The sequence below is a fragment of the Palaemon carinicauda genome, chromosome 36 (assembly GCF_036898095.1).
Source record: "Palaemon carinicauda isolate YSFRI2023 chromosome 36, ASM3689809v2, whole genome shotgun sequence".
In the NCBI taxonomy this organism is placed as follows: domain Eukaryota; kingdom Metazoa; phylum Arthropoda; class Malacostraca; order Decapoda; family Palaemonidae; genus Palaemon; species Palaemon carinicauda.
The window spans coordinates 69,285,731-69,303,142 of NC_090760.1; the positions used below are offsets into that span (position 1 = coordinate 69,285,731).

At 43.0% G+C, this 17,412-nt stretch overlaps 1 protein-coding gene across 2 annotated transcripts in view; it reads left to right on the top strand.

Moving 5' to 3' along the window:
- The window catches only part of LOC137628882 (enoyl-CoA delta isomerase 2-like), a 56,603-nt gene that overhangs the window by 16,184 nt on the left and 23,007 nt on the right, over positions 1 to 17,412 (top strand). For both annotated transcript variants that reach the window (XM_068360135.1, XM_068360136.1), the window contains exons 2-5: positions 4,049 to 4,191; positions 4,336 to 4,529; positions 6,124 to 6,252; positions 16,829 to 17,007. In XM_068360135.1, coding sequence (XP_068216236.1) covers positions 4,049 to 4,191; positions 4,336 to 4,529; positions 6,124 to 6,252; positions 16,829 to 17,007 — 645 coding nt within the window. The remainder of the gene's footprint in view (positions 1 to 4,048; positions 4,192 to 4,335; positions 4,530 to 6,123; positions 6,253 to 16,828; positions 17,008 to 17,412) is intronic.

Genomic DNA, 17,412 nt, shown 5'->3' on the forward strand with positions numbered 1-17,412 from the left:
TGATTAATAGGATTAAGGATAAAACAGAGAATGCAATCTTGGAAGTACAGGGTGGTTTTAGAAGAGGTAGGGGTTGTATGAATCAGATTTTTACAGTTAGGCAGATATGCGAGAAATATTTAGCAAAAGGTAAGGAGGTGTATGTTGCGTTTATGGATCTGGAGAAAGCATATGATAGAGTTGATAGGGAAGCAATGTGGAATGTGATGAGGTTATATGGAGTTGGTGGAAGGTTGTTGCAAGCAGTGAAAAGTTTCTACACAGGTAGTAAAGCATGTGTTAGAATAGGAAATGAGATGAGCGATTGGTTTCCGGTGAGAGTGGGGCTGAGACAGGGATGTGTGATGTCGCCGTGGTTGTTTAACTTGCATGTTGATGGAGTGGTGAGAGAGGTGAATGCTAGAGTGCTTGGACGAGGATTAAAACTGGTAGGCGAGAATGATCATGAATGGGAGGTAAATCAGTTGTTGTTTGCGGATGATACTGTACTGGTAGCAGACACAGAAGAGAAGCTTGACCGACTAGTGACAGAATTTGGAAGGGTGTGTGAGAGAAGGAAGTTGAGAGTTAATGTGGGTAAGAGTAAGGTTATGAGATGTACGAGAAGGGAAGGTGGTGCAAGGTTGAATGTCATGTTGAATGGAGAGTTACTTGAGGAGGTGGATCAGTTTAAGTACTTGGGGTCTGTTGTTGCAGCAAATGGTGGAGTGGAAGCAGATGTACGTCAGAGAGTGAATGAAGGTTGCAAAGTGTTGGGGGCAGTTAAGGGAGTAGTAAAAAATAGAGGATTGGGCATGAATGTAAAGAGAGTTCTATATGAGAAAGTGATTGTACCAACTGTGATGTATGGATCGGAGTTGTGGGGAATGAAAGTGATGGAGAGACAGAAATTGAATGTGTTTGAGATGAAGTGTCTGAGGAGTATGGCTGGTGTATCTCGAGTAGATAGGGTTAGGAACGAAGTGGTGAGGGTGAGAACGGGTGTAAGAAATGAGTTAGCGGCTAGAGTGGATATGAATGTGTTGAGGTGGTTTGGCCATGTTGAGAGAATGGAAAATGGCTGTCTGCTAAAGAAGGTGATGAATGCAAGAGTTGATGGGAGAAGTACAAGAGGAAGGCCAAGGTTTGGGTGGATGGATGGTGTGAAGAAAGCTCTGGGTGATAGGAGGATAGATGTGAGAGAGGCAAGAGAGCGTGCTAGAAATAGGAATGAATGGCGAGCGATTGTGACGCAGTTCCGGTAGGCCCTGCTGCTTCCTCCGGTGCCTTAGATGACCGCGGAGGTGGCAGCAGTAGGGGACTCAGCAGTATGAAGCTTCATCTGTGGTGGAAATGTGGGAGGTTGGGCTGTGGCACCCTAGCAGTACCAGCTGAACTCGGCTGAGTCCCTGGTTAGGCTGGAGGAACGTAGAGAGTAGAGGTCCCCTTTTTGTTTTGTTTCTTGTTGTTGTCAGCTACCCCCCAAAATTGGGGGAAGTGCCTTTGGTATATGTATGTATGTACCGTACTGACATACATAGTCTCCAGGGACTGATTGTGGGATCAGAGTGGTCCCTTCATCCACAGATAGCAACAATGCTGAACAACAAGCTGCCGGTGTATTATTCACCAGTTCTGGCTCAGGCAGTGGCACTGAAAGACGCCTTCCAAGAATTATGCGACGGATTAAACGTTTATGCCTTTCCGCCGTTTAGAATGATTTGCCAATTAATCAACAGGGTATAGTCAACTCGAAACATTAGGATGACGTTGGTGGTACCCAGGTGGCTACAGCATAATTGTTCTCAGATCTTCTTGTGTCATTGACAAGACTCTGAGGGAGTTGCCCCATTTGCCCAACCTTCTGTGTCAACCACACCTACAGAGATACCATGAGTTGGTGACATCCTGGCTTTTCATGGATAGTCAGTCAGCATCTCAGAGAGAGAGGCTTTTATCAAGGCACTGCATAGATGTCAGGGTACCTCCGTAGATCCTCCACAGCAGGATACCAAGCCAAGTGAGCAATCTTTTGTGGTTGGTGTTGTAGAAGGGGAACCTCTCCTCTCAGAGCCTCTAATTCCTTAATTCTTTGAACCAAGTCTTTAGAGATAGGAGAGTAAACTTTTCCTCTTTGTGGGCACTGTCAAAACTAATGAGGGGTTTTGAGCTGTCCTGTCCTCCTTGGGAAATCAAACAACCTCCTTGGAATGTAACTAAAGTTCTCTGGTCTCTATAAAGGACTCCCCATGAACCATTAAAACAAGTGTTGACAAAGATCTGACACTCAAGACAGTGTTCTTGCTGGCTTTGGTATGAAATAAACGTTTAGGGGGCCTACACGGTTCATTTTATTTGGTTACCTGTTCTGAACATTGGTGGCAGGTCTGTCTCTCCGTTGGATCAGTTTGTTGTAGAATCTCAGAACCTTGCCATTCTGGATTAAAATTTTGACTTATACTATTTCCTCCTCTGGGGAAGTGACCAACAATCAGATGCTTTGCTTGGTGAGGCTGCTTAGATGCTACTTTAGAAGGACCCAACCTGCTAGACCATGTTTACAGAATATGTTCATTAGCTCAGGAAGGTAAAAAAATATGATCTTCATGAACATCATCTCTTTTTGGCTTTTCGAGGTCAGTAACAGAATGCTATCTTTAGAACAAGACGAGCCAAATAGACCGGTATAGGCATAAGTTCATGAGGCCAGGGGACTGGGAGCAACACTGAACAAAAGAACTTTTCAGTGGGTCGTGTTAAAAGTAGTTGTCTGGACATGTCTGACCACCTTCACGGCCCAGTACTTACGAGAATGCACCCACAAGTCGCTGGATACCTCTACCAGAGGACCTATGGTAAAGCAACCCTAGCTCCCTCTTAGGACAGGAAGTAAAGCATCTAAGGTAGTGGTTGTGCCGTCTGTCTTGGATGAAAGTTGGAATGTATGGCCTTTCATCCTCTCTTTTTCTTTCTCCCTCCTTGGAGTTCAGCAGTTGCACTGTTATACCACTGGAATGGATGTTATTGCAGCCAAGCTGCACTAATGAGTACCTTTTCTATTATGGGTAAAATAGAAGTGTTCATTTCCTTATACTTCTAAAGAGGGGAAGTATAGATAGCAATTGAACCCAACAATTTACTGTTACCTTACATTAAAGACATATTACACTACAAGGAAACAAGTTCTTCTATGACTATCTTCCCTTAGGCAATGCCTAGCCTAAGAATATTATTATTACTTGCTAAGCTACAACCCTAGTTGGAAAAAAGGGCTGCTATAAGCCCAGGGTCTCCAACAGGGAAAGTAGCCCAGTGAGGAAAGGAAACAAGGAATTAAGAGAAGTAATTAACAACTAAAGAAAAATATTTTAAGAACTGTAACAACATTGAAATAAATATTTCATATATAAACTATAAAAACTTTAACAAAATAAGAGGAAGAGAAATTAGATAGAATATTGTGCCCAAGTGTACTCTCAAGCTAGAGAACTCTAACCCAAGACAGTGGAAGACCATGGTACAGAGGCTATGACACTACCAAGACTAGAGAACAATGGTTTGATTTTGGAGAGTCCATCTCCTAGAAGAGCTGCTTACCATAGCTAAAGAGTCTCTTCTACCCTTACCAAGAGGAAAGAGGCCACTGAACAATTGCAGTGCTGTAGTTAACCCCTTGAGCTAAGAATTGCCATTTGATGATCAGATTCTCGGATTTTGCTTGATTCAGTTGTATAATTTTGTATACAGTATTTTGTTTTTGATAGATGCTTGAATGATAAATAATTTTTTTTTTTTTTTGGAATCTAGGCATTAGTACTAACTATAGTATGTTTGTATAGTCCATGATTCTGGTTTAACACCTAATCTTCATCCGTTTTGAAGCTATTATTGCTAGTACAGGATCAATTACTGTATTAATTTCAAGTTGGTGTCCCCCCCATAGGAATCAGAGCATGTAATTTCTATAGCTAACATCCTACTTGTCTCTTTCTTTGATTCAATTGACTCTAAGGATCTTCACAACAATGATATGATATACTGTATATCATTAAGAATTTTCCCTCCTAAGGTATGGGAGTGCAGTTGGAATCACGGCAAGTCGCGTTCAGTCATCGCCCCTGATCAGAGCAACACCAGTGCGACTGATGAGCGCTTTGAGTCCAGAATTTGAGGATGCCAAGGCAAGGTTAGGTACTCTAAAGGAAGACCCAGGTAAATATTGTATTATATTTGAGTATTATTGTGTGCACAATATTTGGCTTAATGTTTGAATGACATAGATCACAGTACAGAAGTAATTTCCTAGTTTTCTTTCCAGCTATAACTTCCGAGTGACAAATGATTCATTATCCATAGGGAACGAAGCGAAGTTGAAGATTTACGCCTTATTCAAGCAATCGACGACTGGAGCGGTCAACACCAAGCGTCCAGGCATGATGGACTTCGTCGGTCGTGCGAAGTGGGACGCGTGGAATAGTCTTGGTAACATGAGCCAAGGAGATGCACAAAAAGCATACATAGACCTCATTAATTCCCTTGTGAAGGAGCAGGTAACTTTTTCAGTGCTGCCATGTGGTGTCTGTTGTAGTCGAATTGGGATTTCCATATTTTCTGTTCTTTTTGTAAACAAATATTCCTCTTGTTAGTCTTTCCAGATTTTCTGTTCTTTTTGTAAACAAATATTCCTCTTGTTAGTCTTTCCAGATTTTCTGTTCTTTTTGTAAACAAATATTCCTCTTGTTAGTCTTTCCAGATTTTCTGTTCTTTTTGTAAACAAATATTCCTCTTGTTAGTCTTTCCAGATTTTCGTGAGGTGATACCAGTATGTGTTTATTAGGAATTTTTAACTTTGATCTGTTCTTGCACCCTCTTGACTCTCCTCTTAGTCTCTATAGCAATCATGCGAACAAATAAAAACAAAGATTGCTATGTTGAGGAAGTTGTTTTTGCATATAGTAATAATAGGTCAGTCATTTTGTACTGTCACATTTTGCATTGGTAATGATTATAAGTCACGTGTTGGTTATTGACGGCTAATGGATTTTTGGCATGGCACAGTGTGTTTATTTATGAAATAGATTTTTTTTTGTAAATGAAATTGATCCATTCATAGTTGGATTATTCTAAGTTGAACAGATTTCTTTCATTTCATCGTTAAAAGAAATACCCGAGATATGCAACACTCATTTTGAAACTGTCCGTATGTTAAATCCTTTTTCCTACTGAGAAGGTTTAAGGTAGATCAGACTTGGCCGTAGTGTTTGGTTTTGTGTGGATGTTTCCCATAGATGGGTTTTATCAAACCATAACCTCATCATGAGTAGAGGAGCATTTTTCTCGAGCTGTAAGTTAATGTATTTGTGGTATTAATATTATGTAAATTATTCTATCTTGCATCTTTTAATAGTAATTCTCAAACTGCATAAGATTTGCAACTTCCCATAATATTGGAACCAGAGTTGTGGTGGCCCATTGGAAGCGTCCCTGTTTGGCACTTGCCGGACTTGGGCTCGAATCCCGCTCAAACTCTATAGTTTCTTTAATATCTGCAACCTCACCATCCTTGTGAGCTAAGATGAGGGTTTTGGGAGAACCTTAAGGTCTACCTGCTGAGTCATCAGCAGCCATTGCCTGACCCTCCCTGTTCCGAGCTTGGCTGGAGAGAGAGGGCTTAGGTGCTGATCATATGTATACATGGTCATTCTCCAGGGCATTTTCCTGCTATGTAGGGCATTGTCACTGTCCCTTGTCTCTGCCATTCATGAGCAGCCTTTAAGCCTTGGAAAGAATCCAATATAAGTTAGATATTTGAAAGCCCACAAGATAAGAACATATGAGTAATGCACATTCAAAGTAATTGGAAATCCCAAGATGAAGGGCATATGACTTATGAATTTGCAGATAAATAAATAAAAATGTTTTAACTTTTTTTTTTTTAGTTATTCCATTATGCAGAAATACCTAGGAATTCTTTATTCTACGATGTAGGATAGTTCAACAGTGTTAGAAAAGCCAACTGACCATAAGCAATAAAGCTCAGGGGATTACTGTGTAAGTCTCTCTCTCTCTCTCTCTCTCTCTCTCTCTCTCTCTCTCTCTCTCTCTCTCTCTCTCATATTCAATCTTTAATTCTCTCGCTCGCAGGGTGGACCCGAGCCAGAGGCACAAGCAGAATCGGGTCAGAAGTACCAGAATCTTCTCGTCACCTGTGAAGACGGCCTGCGGACAATTACCCTCAACCGTCCAAAAAAGATGAATGCCATTACAAGAGAGGTAAGGCTTTCAGTAATACAAGTGTACTGTACAGTATTCTTTGGTACCAAATGACCTCCTTGGACTTATCACTAGGCCATTTGTGACAAATTCATCATCATCATCATCATCATGATCATCATTATTATTTTTATCTGATACTGAGTGGTAGGAAGAGAACCTCAGATTGATAAGGAACTGGAGAATAAGAACAAAGCCAAATGTTCTTACATTTATTTCCATCACTAATAAAACAACTTTTCAAATATCTTTGCGTTTATAATCATGTTCCTGGGTAAATTAATGTATAATAACTAGTATAATTCATCATCATCATCATCTCCTCTTACGCTTATTGACGCAAAGGGCCTTGATTAGATTTCGCCAGTCGTTTGTATCTTGAGCTTTTAATGCAATGCTTCACCATTCATCATCTCCTACTTCGCACTTCATAGTCCTCAGCCGTGTGGGCCTGGGTCTTCCAATTCTTCTAGTGCCTTGTGGAGCCCAGCTGAACGTTTGGTGAACTAATCTCTCTTGGGGAGTGTGAAGAGCATGCCCAAACCATCTCCATCTACCCCTCAACATGATCTCATCCACTTATGGCACTCGAGTAATTTCTCTTATAGTCTCATTTGTTCCGTAATTGGAATACAAACCACGCTGTTTTTAGGGGTATACTTTCGGCAAAAGCTGAAAGGACAAGCCATTAATATTTTAGTGAGGGTTAACTACCCATCCCACTAGTCAGCGGGGGCTAGGGGGCATAGCCTGCTACCCCTCCCACTCACACACCTGTGATTGCGCTCACTTTACTTTTGGCTCAGATGGAGTGCTCTTGTTACCGACCTTCATCCTCTCCAATTTTGGACTGCCATAAATCTGTTTTAACTTTTTCTTTTCAGTGTGCGGACTTGTACGGGAACTGTTTTTGCACTGGGGTGCCGAGTTATCTTCGGACGTCGACCCTTTGTCGGTTGTCAACGTTGTGGTGTCAGAGAGCTCGTCAGCTGTTCCGCCTGCTGCTCTTGTGGTTGCGTCCGCTTCACCATCTTCCTCCGCTGAGGTCTTCTCTCCTTCCCCTGACGTACATCATTCAGGGAAAGAACAAAGTCTGAGGCATGTCTCTCTGACAAGTGTTTCCCTTCATAGTAAAGGTTCTCACGTAGAGAATACTCTTTGGAGGCCTGCTGATCCCACGCTCCTTCATCGTCACGTCGGCAGCAGGCGACCTCGCCGTGTCTGTCCTTCTCTCTGCCTTCAGGGTGGTCCTGCTCCCTCGGCCAGGAAGAGTCTCTTCTCCGCCACTCCTCCTCAGTCTTCTTCTTAGAAAGAGATTGTTCAACCTTCGCCTCCATCTCCGACCTCCTCTCATCTCTCTATGTCTCACCAGGCTCTTGCCCAACATTCTCCTACTCGACAGTCTCCATCGTCCAGCAGAGCGTGAATCGCGTGCACATTGACCTCGTAAATCGCCTGACCATCGACATCATTCTCGTGTTCCGTCTGACTATTGTCAATGAGCGATTTCTCGTGTACCACCGGTACGGTCGGTTACCCGTGAATCGTCTTCTCTGGTGCTTTCAGCTCGTGATTCGCCCGACCATCGTCATTGAGCTACGTCCACACCAATGCGTCTAGCTTGTCAGTCCCCTGATCAACGTCCACGAGCGACTTCTCGTGCACCACCTAAACATGGGGTTACACGTGAATCGCCTCTTCCAATGCATAAATCGTCTGACCATCGACATCGAACGTCTCGTACTTCCCCTAAGCGTTCGTTCGCTCGTGAATCTTACTTCGCGAGAATCGCCGACAACGCGGGAATCGCTTCCTAGTCGGAAATCGGCGGCCCATCAGTGGTAACCGGCTCGGTCGCGTTCACCTGCCTATCAGCGTTCGCCAGCCCATCCCCGTTCGCCTGCGTGGCAGCGTTCTCTTGCTCGACAACGTTTACTGGCCCACCAGGGATCGCCTGCTCGACAACATTCACTGCTCGTCAGCGATCACCCACGCAGCGGAATTCGCCTCAACGTATTCACGGGTCGCGTAGACCTTCGTCTCGAGAAACCCTCGATCATACAACAAACCAGCGTTCGCCCGTTTTTAAACCATCGTGGCGCTCTAAAGTAGAACGTGTTTGCTCACCTGTTCAACCTTCTCGACCAGCCGATGCGTGAGCCTGCCTCGTGCAGCGGTATCGATTGACCCCACGTTACCGCGGTATCGCTCGACAACGCGGGAACACTCTCCCTCCTTTCAACCTTCTAGCCATCGATCATCGCGTCTAGAGCAGGAGTTTTCCCGTCGCTCTCCAACGCGTCAGCGGCCAGCTCATCCTCCGGCAAGAGAGGATCGCCAACTACAACCACCGAAAGCAATGGTTGTGGCCTCCAAGAAAGGTAGGGTTACTTACGATCGTTCTCTGTCGCCTCTCTCCCCTCCCGGCAAAAGCGTAACGTCGGAACTGCCGGAGAAGGAGGGAGAGGGCAATTTGCAGGGCTTTAGGATTCCTAAGCTGCCACTCTTTAGAAGGGAATCGACTCCTACAGTCCCAAAGTCGTCAGTGTCTGGTGTGGAGACACCGCCAAAGGACTTTTCTACCTCTTTCCCTTGGGGGGATCTCTCGGAGAGTGCTTCAGTGAGTAAGCAGCCATGGTTCTGTTAGAAGCACCAGGGGTTTCAGCCGATTCGGGACTTAGGACTATGACTGCTTCATAGAGCAGAATCTTCCCTTGAGTTTCCATCATCGTCTCGGCCCCTTGATGCCTCATCCACCTTCGCTAGAGACTTCCAGAGGGAATAGTCAGTGTTAGACTCTTCCCTCCCGTCACCGACGGAAAGACCCGAGGAGAGAACATAGGCTCACCTTCAGCTCCTCGTTCTCTTCCTTCTGAGAAGTTCACTTTTATCGAGACCTTCTGCCTTAGAGACTTTATTCCCTCCTAGAAGGGAATCTAAGGACTCTTAAGACAATTCTCAAGTCCTCCTCCAGGACTCAGAACCCCGTGGAGGGTTCTAGGAGCCAAGTCAGTCTTTCTGTGGACGACCATGACACCCCCTGGGGTGAGACCTTGGTGGTGGATGAAGATCTCGCTGCCAGCCTAGCTTCAGACGACGACCAGAGAGAGTCGGAACACGCCTTATGGCGAGTTTTGGCTATCGTGAGGGCCCTTAATGTGTTAGTGGATCCGGAGTCGGCTCCTCAAGAAGGCAAGGACACTGTCGTAGACCGTGTCTTGGCACCCAAAAGCCTCCTAAACCCAGTGCAGCTCTGCCCTGGTCCTGGGGGTTGCAGGGTGTCCGGCATTAGATTGCCTCCCTACTGTCTTCTATCTCTGATTTTTTCTGCTCTTCCTCCTCCGCTAAACTCCTCCCACCTTCGGGTGTTAGCCAGAGGAGATATTACGACATCATGGACAAGACAGTCTCTACTATGTTACTCCACCACTCCATGGAAGAACTGACCAAGGGAGTCTCTCTTGAGAGGCTCTCTTTGCGTCAGGTCTCTTTCTAGGAGTCTGATATCCTAAACCAAGAGAAGGTTGCGAAGTATGCCATGTAGGCTACTTATGGCTGGATCATTGGTCAGGATCAATAGGAATCCTGGTACGAACCGAGAATTTCTCTAAGGATAGTACCAGGAAGGCCTTGGAGACCTTCCTTCTCTCGGGCACTCTCACCATCTGGAAACTTGGGATGTGGTGGCCGAGAGATTTCACCAGCAGGTTCCGAACGCTGAGATCACTAGGCTTCGAACCTCCTCCATGGAGAGGTCATTCCTCTTTGAGCCTAGAGACGTCGAGCAGGCTGCAGAGAGGGGGAGGAAGACCAATACGGACTCCCTCCTTCATAAGGCCCTTACAGCTCGGCCCTACAGACCACCAGCCCCCAAAGACCAGCCAAGGAGAAGCGTCATTGAAGAAAACGGTAGCCATCACCAAGCTTAAGGTGTCTGAGAAGCCCTTTCCTGTTAAGGACGGGGAAAGGCAGCTATTCCATCCGTGGAGGCAAACACCAGAGAGATGGCGGTAAAAACCACAAATGCTAGGAGAGGTCATCCCCCTGCTCGTCGATCAGTAGGGGAATGTCTTCAAAACTGCTAGATAAGGTGGATGCAGCTCGGGCCCGAACCCTGGATGGTCTCCATGATTCGGTCAGGGTATCGCATCCCATTCATTTCATCTCTCCCTCCACTGACCAAGAATCTAGTGTTTATGAGCTCCTTTGCGATGGGATCAGCAAATGCCAGGCCCTTCGGGCCAAAGTCCAGACCATGTTGGAGACGGGGGCTCTCCAGGAGGTCGTTGACCAGTCCCTAGGCTTCTTCAGTCGCCTCTCTTGTGAAAAAGACGTCTGGAGACTGGAGACCAGTCATCGCCCTCTCGGCTCTGAAGAAGTTTGTCGAACAGACTTCGTTCAGAATGGAGAAGGCATACACGGTCAGATTAGCGATAAGACCACAGGACTTCATGTCTACACTGGATCCAGATCCCAATCTATCCGTCTTCAAGGAAGCATCTGAGATTCAACATCGACAACAAGACATACCAGTTCAAGGTGCTGTGTTTCGGCCTTTCCAGATTACTCCACGTATTCTCAAAAGTGTTCGCCGTAATATGATCCTGGGCTCACAGGTTCGGCATCCGTCTCCTTCGCTACCTTGACGACCGGCTGATCCTGGTAGACTTGGTGGCAACCCTTCTTCAGAACGAGACAAACTTCTGAGGCTTTTTTAAGATCTGGGGATCATGGTAAACCTTGAGAAGTCTTCCCTGCTTCCCACTCAAAGACTGGTATACCTGGGCAGGGTATTAGACACCAACCTGTACAATGCCTTCCCATCAGACGACTAGATAGCAAGGCTGTGGAAAGTAGTAAGCCCTTTCCTCAGATGAGAAGAGCTCCCAGCCCAGAAGTAGCCTTGTCTCTTCGGACATCTATCATCCTTGGCCAGTCTAGTTCCCAACAGTCGCCTCAGGATTCGTTCCCTCCAGTGGCGTCTGAAGTCCAATTGGAATCAGGCCTCCAATTCCCCGGACAATGGAAAAGACGGACCTCAGATGGTGGTTGGCAGACGAGAATTAGAATTATTATTATTACAGTATTATTATTATTATATGCTAAGCTATAACCCTAGTTGGAAAAGCAGGATGCTATAAGCCCAGGGGCTCCAACAGGGAAAATAACCCAGTGAGGAAAGGAAACAAGGAAAAATAAAATATTTCAGAAACAGTAATATTAAAATAAATATTTCCTATATAAACTATAAAAACTTTAACAAAACAAGAGGAAGAGAAATAAGATAGAATAGTTTGTCTGAGTGTACCCTCAAGCAAGAGAACTCTCATCCAAGATAGTGGAAGACCATGGTACAGAGGTTATGGCACTACCCAAGACTAAAGAACAATGGTTTGATTTTGGAGTGTCATCCTCCTAGAGGAGCTGCTTACCATAGCCGAAGAGTCTCTTCTACTCTTACCAAGAGGAAAGTGGCCACGGACCAACTACAGCGCAGTAGTTAACCCCTTGGGTGTAGAAGGGTGTTGATCTTCTCGTCCCTCTTCCCGATATGATGCTGTTCTCGGACGCATCAAAGGAAGGGGTGGGTGTCCCACGTGCTGCACCACATGGCCTCAGGCCTTTGGTCTGAGTCCTAAAAGTACCTTCACCTAAATCTCCCAGAGATGAAGGCTGTCTTTCTGGCCCTTCAAGAGTTCCACCAGTCTCTGGCGGGTCACTCAGTGGTGGTGATGAGTGACAACACCTTGTTAATGGCTTGCATCAAGAAGCAAGGAGGTACTTTTTCCCAGCCCCTATCCCATCTAGCAGTTGAGATACTAAGATGGGGGGAAGTCTACTCGATATCTGTCAGCCCGCTTCATTCCAGGCAAGAGGAATGTGCTCACCAAAATCTGATCAGAGCATCGCAGATAGTGGGTTCCGAATGGTCTTTGGATCATCTAGTAGCCAACAAAGTCCTGACTTTGTGGGATTCTCCGACTGTGGATCTGTTCGTAATGGCCCTGAATTTGAGGCTCCCTCTATACTGCTCCCCAGTCTCAGCCCAAGGCTCTCCGGGAAGATGTATTCCAACAACGGTGGGACAACATCGATGTACAGTGGTACCTCTACATACGAATTTAATTCGTTCCACAACCAACTTCGGATGTAGAAAATGATCGGATGTAGAAACGAATTTTCCCATAAGAATACATGGTAATTCAATTAATTCGTTCCTCAGCCTAAAAACCCATAATAAATTCTTAATAAATGGCTACACATAATTACACATAACAATAACATAACTGCATAATATGAAAGAAGCATGTAAAAAAGATAATTATAAAGAAATAATAAATAAAAAATGTGTTTTATTGCCACTTTACCTTAGAGACAGGCCAACGCAGGTGTAGGATTTGCTACGCCAGGAGACGGACGATCGGCGAGAAGGTAGACATGGTGTTAACATGTTCTTTAAATAAATACTCTCTCTCTCTCTCTCTCTCTCTCTCTCTCTCTCTCTCTCTTCTTCTTCACTGTTAGTGTTAGAGACGTCTATTAATTTTTTCTGAGAGAGAGAGAGAGAGAGAGAGAGAGAGAGAGAGAGAGAGAGAGAGAGATTAAACAAAAAAGAGATTAAACAAAAATGTGTTGTGTACATATGATTTTTAACAGCGTTAACGAGTTGAAAGACAGTTAAATGTAACTAAAAAAACAATATCAGCTAATCTGAATTCCTTTATTAATTAAAACAAATATTGATACAAACACACTCGTGTGCGTATGCGCAAACACACACACACGCACGAGGAGACACGATCGGCGAGGAGGTAGAGATGGTGACTGCGATAACATACCGTAACTTACACTACGGAAATTTTAATCTAACTTAGCTTATTTATTTTTCTTTTATTTTTATATTTCATATTTTTTAAATTTTTTTTTCTTTTGATTTTTTATTTTCATCACTTTCAGTGACGAGTTACGGTATGTTATCGCAGTCACCATCTCTACCTCGACCCCGACCGTCTCTCTTACTGCGTAGCAATTTTTGCACCTGTGTGTGTGTTTGTGCATACGCACACGAGTGTGTTTGTATCAATATTTGTTTTAGTTAATAAAGGAATTCAGATTAGCTGTTATTACTCTCTTAGTTACATTTAATTGTTTTACAACTCGTTGACGCTGTTAAAAATCATATGTACTCTAAACACATTTTTGTTTAATCTCTCTCTCTCTCTCTCTCTCTCTCTCTCTCTCTCTCTTTCTCTTGGAAAAAAAATAATAGACGTATCTAACACTATAACAGCGAAGAAGAACGAGAGAGAGAGAGAGAGAGAGAGAGAGAGAGAGAGAGAGAGAGAGAGAGAGATAGATTTTATTTAAAGAACATGTTAATGCTATGTTTAGAGAGAAACAGAAAAAGAGAGAAGTCGTATTTAAAAGAGCTTGTTAATGCTATCATGGTTTTCTTTGCTTCACTTTTTTCTTTCTTTCTGTTCATCACGCTGGCCCTTCTCACAAATGATCGTTGCCAACAATCTCTTTGTCTTTTATCCCTATCAACAAAAGGCGTTCTATCTCTTCCAGGGTAATGCTAAGATGACTTGTAATAATGGTGATCCCCTTCGATGGTTATTTGCTTTAATGGCTGCCTTCAGCTTGATGATCCTCGAGATCATAGGCCTATTCCGGCCATATTGTTTAGCCATACAGTATCACTCACATGCACACTGCTCTCATGTTTTTCTATAATTTCTTGCTTCAATTCTAATGAAAGAATTGCCTTCTTCCTGTACTGAAACTTAGCTACTTAGGCACCATGATTATAGGTAAAATCAAAAAGGACATGTGAGAAAAGGAAGAAAATAAGCACTGTTAATAACAGACCAAACAGAGGACAACCACACGACACACACAAGATTAGAGAACTGAGCACTCGACGCTCAATGGCGTAATGTTTACTTCGTGTGTCGAAATAAAATTCGGGTGTAGAGTCAAAAATTTGCTAGAATTTTACTTCGGATGTTGGAAAATTCGGATGTAGATACGTTCGTGTGTAGAGGTTCCACTGTATACACATTTCCACCATTCTGTCTGATGAGAAGAGTACTTAACAATACCAGGACATCTGTCAATCTTTCAATGACCCCCATAGCTCTGCTATTGCATCATGCGGAATGTTCCCAAACCTTCTGCTGCTCCTGATGGAGCTCCCAAGAAAACTGCCTTCCCGACCCTATCTTCTCAGATAACCACATGTCAACATCTACCACAAGACAGTAGCTTTGCTACGTCTTCACGCCTGGAGACTATCCAGCATCTCCTCACATAGAGACGATTTTCGTAACAGGTTGCAAAAAGGATGCCTAGATATCTGCGAAGATCTTCAGCCTCAGTCTACCAGGCAAAGTGGAATGTCTTCTATGGTTGGTCGTGGAAGGGGTCTTGATACACTCGATGCCACTATTCCAGCAATAGCAGAGTTTCTCCCTTGAAGTCCTATCTCCAAGTAAAGTGAGCGCAATCACAGGTGTGAGAGTGGGAAGGGTAGTAGGCTGTCCACCCTACCCACTGCTAACTAGCGGGATGGGTAGTTAACCCTCGCTAAGATTGTAATGGCTCGTCCTATCAGCTTTCCCCGAAAGTTTACCCTTATAAGTAGCTAAGGTTTGTATTGTTAGGAAAAATGCAAATTACCTCCGAATTTGTCATTTTTAATCCTGTCCTGCCATTTAAAATGCAATATATTTGTGAGGACTTTGTTCTCAAATCTACTAAATCTATTGGAGATTGTTTCATTGTCATACCATGACGCATGTCCATAGAGTAACACCGACCTCACTAAACTGATATATAGTCTGATTTTTATATTCAATTTCAGGCGATTTGATTTCCAAATTTTACTTAACCCAGCCATTGTCTGATTTGCTTTTTTTACTAAACTCTAATTCTAAAGACCCTGTAATGGAGATCATATTTCCTAAATACTTAAATGATTTTACCTCATAATCCTTTCTCCTTCCAATGATATTTCATCATCCATTGTATACTCCTTTCTCATCATCTCTGTCTTTCTTCAATTTATCTTCAAACTATGTTTAAAGGAAACTGGAAATGTTCTGATTAAACTGTCAAGGCCATTTGCAGTTATCATAAGCAAGGCCGTACTTTTGAGTGATTGGCAACAGATATGAAACAGAACATTAGGTTGTATTATTGCTATTACTAGCGAAGGTACAACCCTAGTTGGAAAAGCAGGATGCTATAAGCCCAAGGGCTCCAACAGGGTAAAATAGTCCAGTGAGGAAAGGAAATAAGGAAATAAACTACAAGAGAAGTAATTAAGAATTGAAATGAAATATTTCAAGAACAGGAACAACGGAATAAACTTTTCATATATAAACTAAAAACTTCAAAAAACTAGAGGCAGAGAAATAGAATAGAATAATGTGCCTGAGTATACCTTCAAGTAAGAGAGCTTTATCCCAAAGCAGTAGAAGAGAAAGATGTTATGGAAGAAAATAAAGGGTTGATTACATGTAAGAGAGAGTGCTTGTAATATAAGATGCTGTGGTTATTGTTATTAATTAATCTAAGGAGATATGTAAGACCCTCATAAGGTTTGTTCAGTGGATTTGCTCTTCAATGAAAGGAAAAAATAGGAGTTTAACAAATTCATCCATGGTATAATACCATAGGGAATTATTATTATTATTACTAGTTAAGATACAACCCTAGTTGGAAAAGCAGGATGCTATAAGCCCAAGGGCTTCAACAGGGAAAATTAGTCCAGTGAGGAAAGGAAATAGGGAAATAGATAAATGATATGGAAAGTAATGAACAATTAAGATGAAATATTTAAAAAACAGTAATATCATTAAAAAAGATATTTCGTATATATAAAATAAAGACACGTCATCCTGTTCAACATAACATTTTCTTCAAGTTTGAACTTTTGAAGTTCTACCGATTCAACTAAGAGTACTGTATAGTCTATTGACAAGAGTTGAAACTACTTACTGTTGACTATCAAAACTGCCAAGTTTTCCATGGTGTTCAAAAACAAAAAAAGTGCCTTATCCATCAGATTTTCAACCTTTTCCATGGATAATGATAAAGTGGCATAAGGAAATATAGTTTTGTTTAGCAGTTTACAATTTCCAAATCTAAGCCCATAGTAGCTGAATTGGAAGCATCCCTGCCCCCGACCTGCTTCACTGTGGCTCGAAACCCAGTCAAGCTTGATAGTGTCTTGTAGTGTCTGCAACCTCTTTGTCATTATGAGCAAAGGATTGGAGGTTGGGGAAACCCCATAGGTCTACCTGCTGAGCCATCAGCAAGCATTGTGTGGCCCTACCTGGTTCTAGCTTGGGTAGAGAGGGGGCTTGGGCATTGGTTTTATGTATATATGGTCAGTCTCTAGGACATTATCTTGGCTTGTTAGGCTAATGTCACTGTCCCTTGCATCTGCCATTCAAGAGCAGACTTTAAACCTTTAAATAAGAAAAACATGAAATAACTTGGTATTGCTTATCTGTTGTAGACATTCTAATGTAAGCGTATCTTTTAAAAGGAAGATATAACTTTCCAGATGTACGACGAGTGGGTTGCGGCTTTGGACGAGGCCGCGGCAGATCCCAAGACGGTTGTGACAGCGATCACCGGTGCCGGAAAGTACTACTGCTCGGGTAACGATCTCTCGAACTTCACTAACATCGACATGTCGAAGATACACGAATTGGCCAAGGATTCTGGGGTCCTTTTGGAAAGGTGTGTAAGATACAGACTTTATTCCTCTTCTTTTTAAGGTCCTTACAAGAAGATTAAGAGCTTCAGGAATTTTCCTTTAGGGTTGACAGGTATTCCTCTCCCTAGGCAGTTTATTTCCTAAGAAAGATGTTCTTGGCAAGTAGAGGATAATTGTTTTATTTCAAGGATAGGTCATTTTCTGTCATGTTTATGGACTGAGAATTTTATAGAATCTAGAAAGATAGATTTGGTTTACTCAATACAGTTACTGTTTGTAGTAGTGTACAGTATTCTGTAACTATTGTTATTCTTGAATTTGTAGATGCTTTTATTTTGCATTAAGGTCAGGTCCTCAACTTACAAAAATTCCGAGATACAAACACAAATGCAACAGAAAATAACAAAGGTACGATAAAGAAATACTGT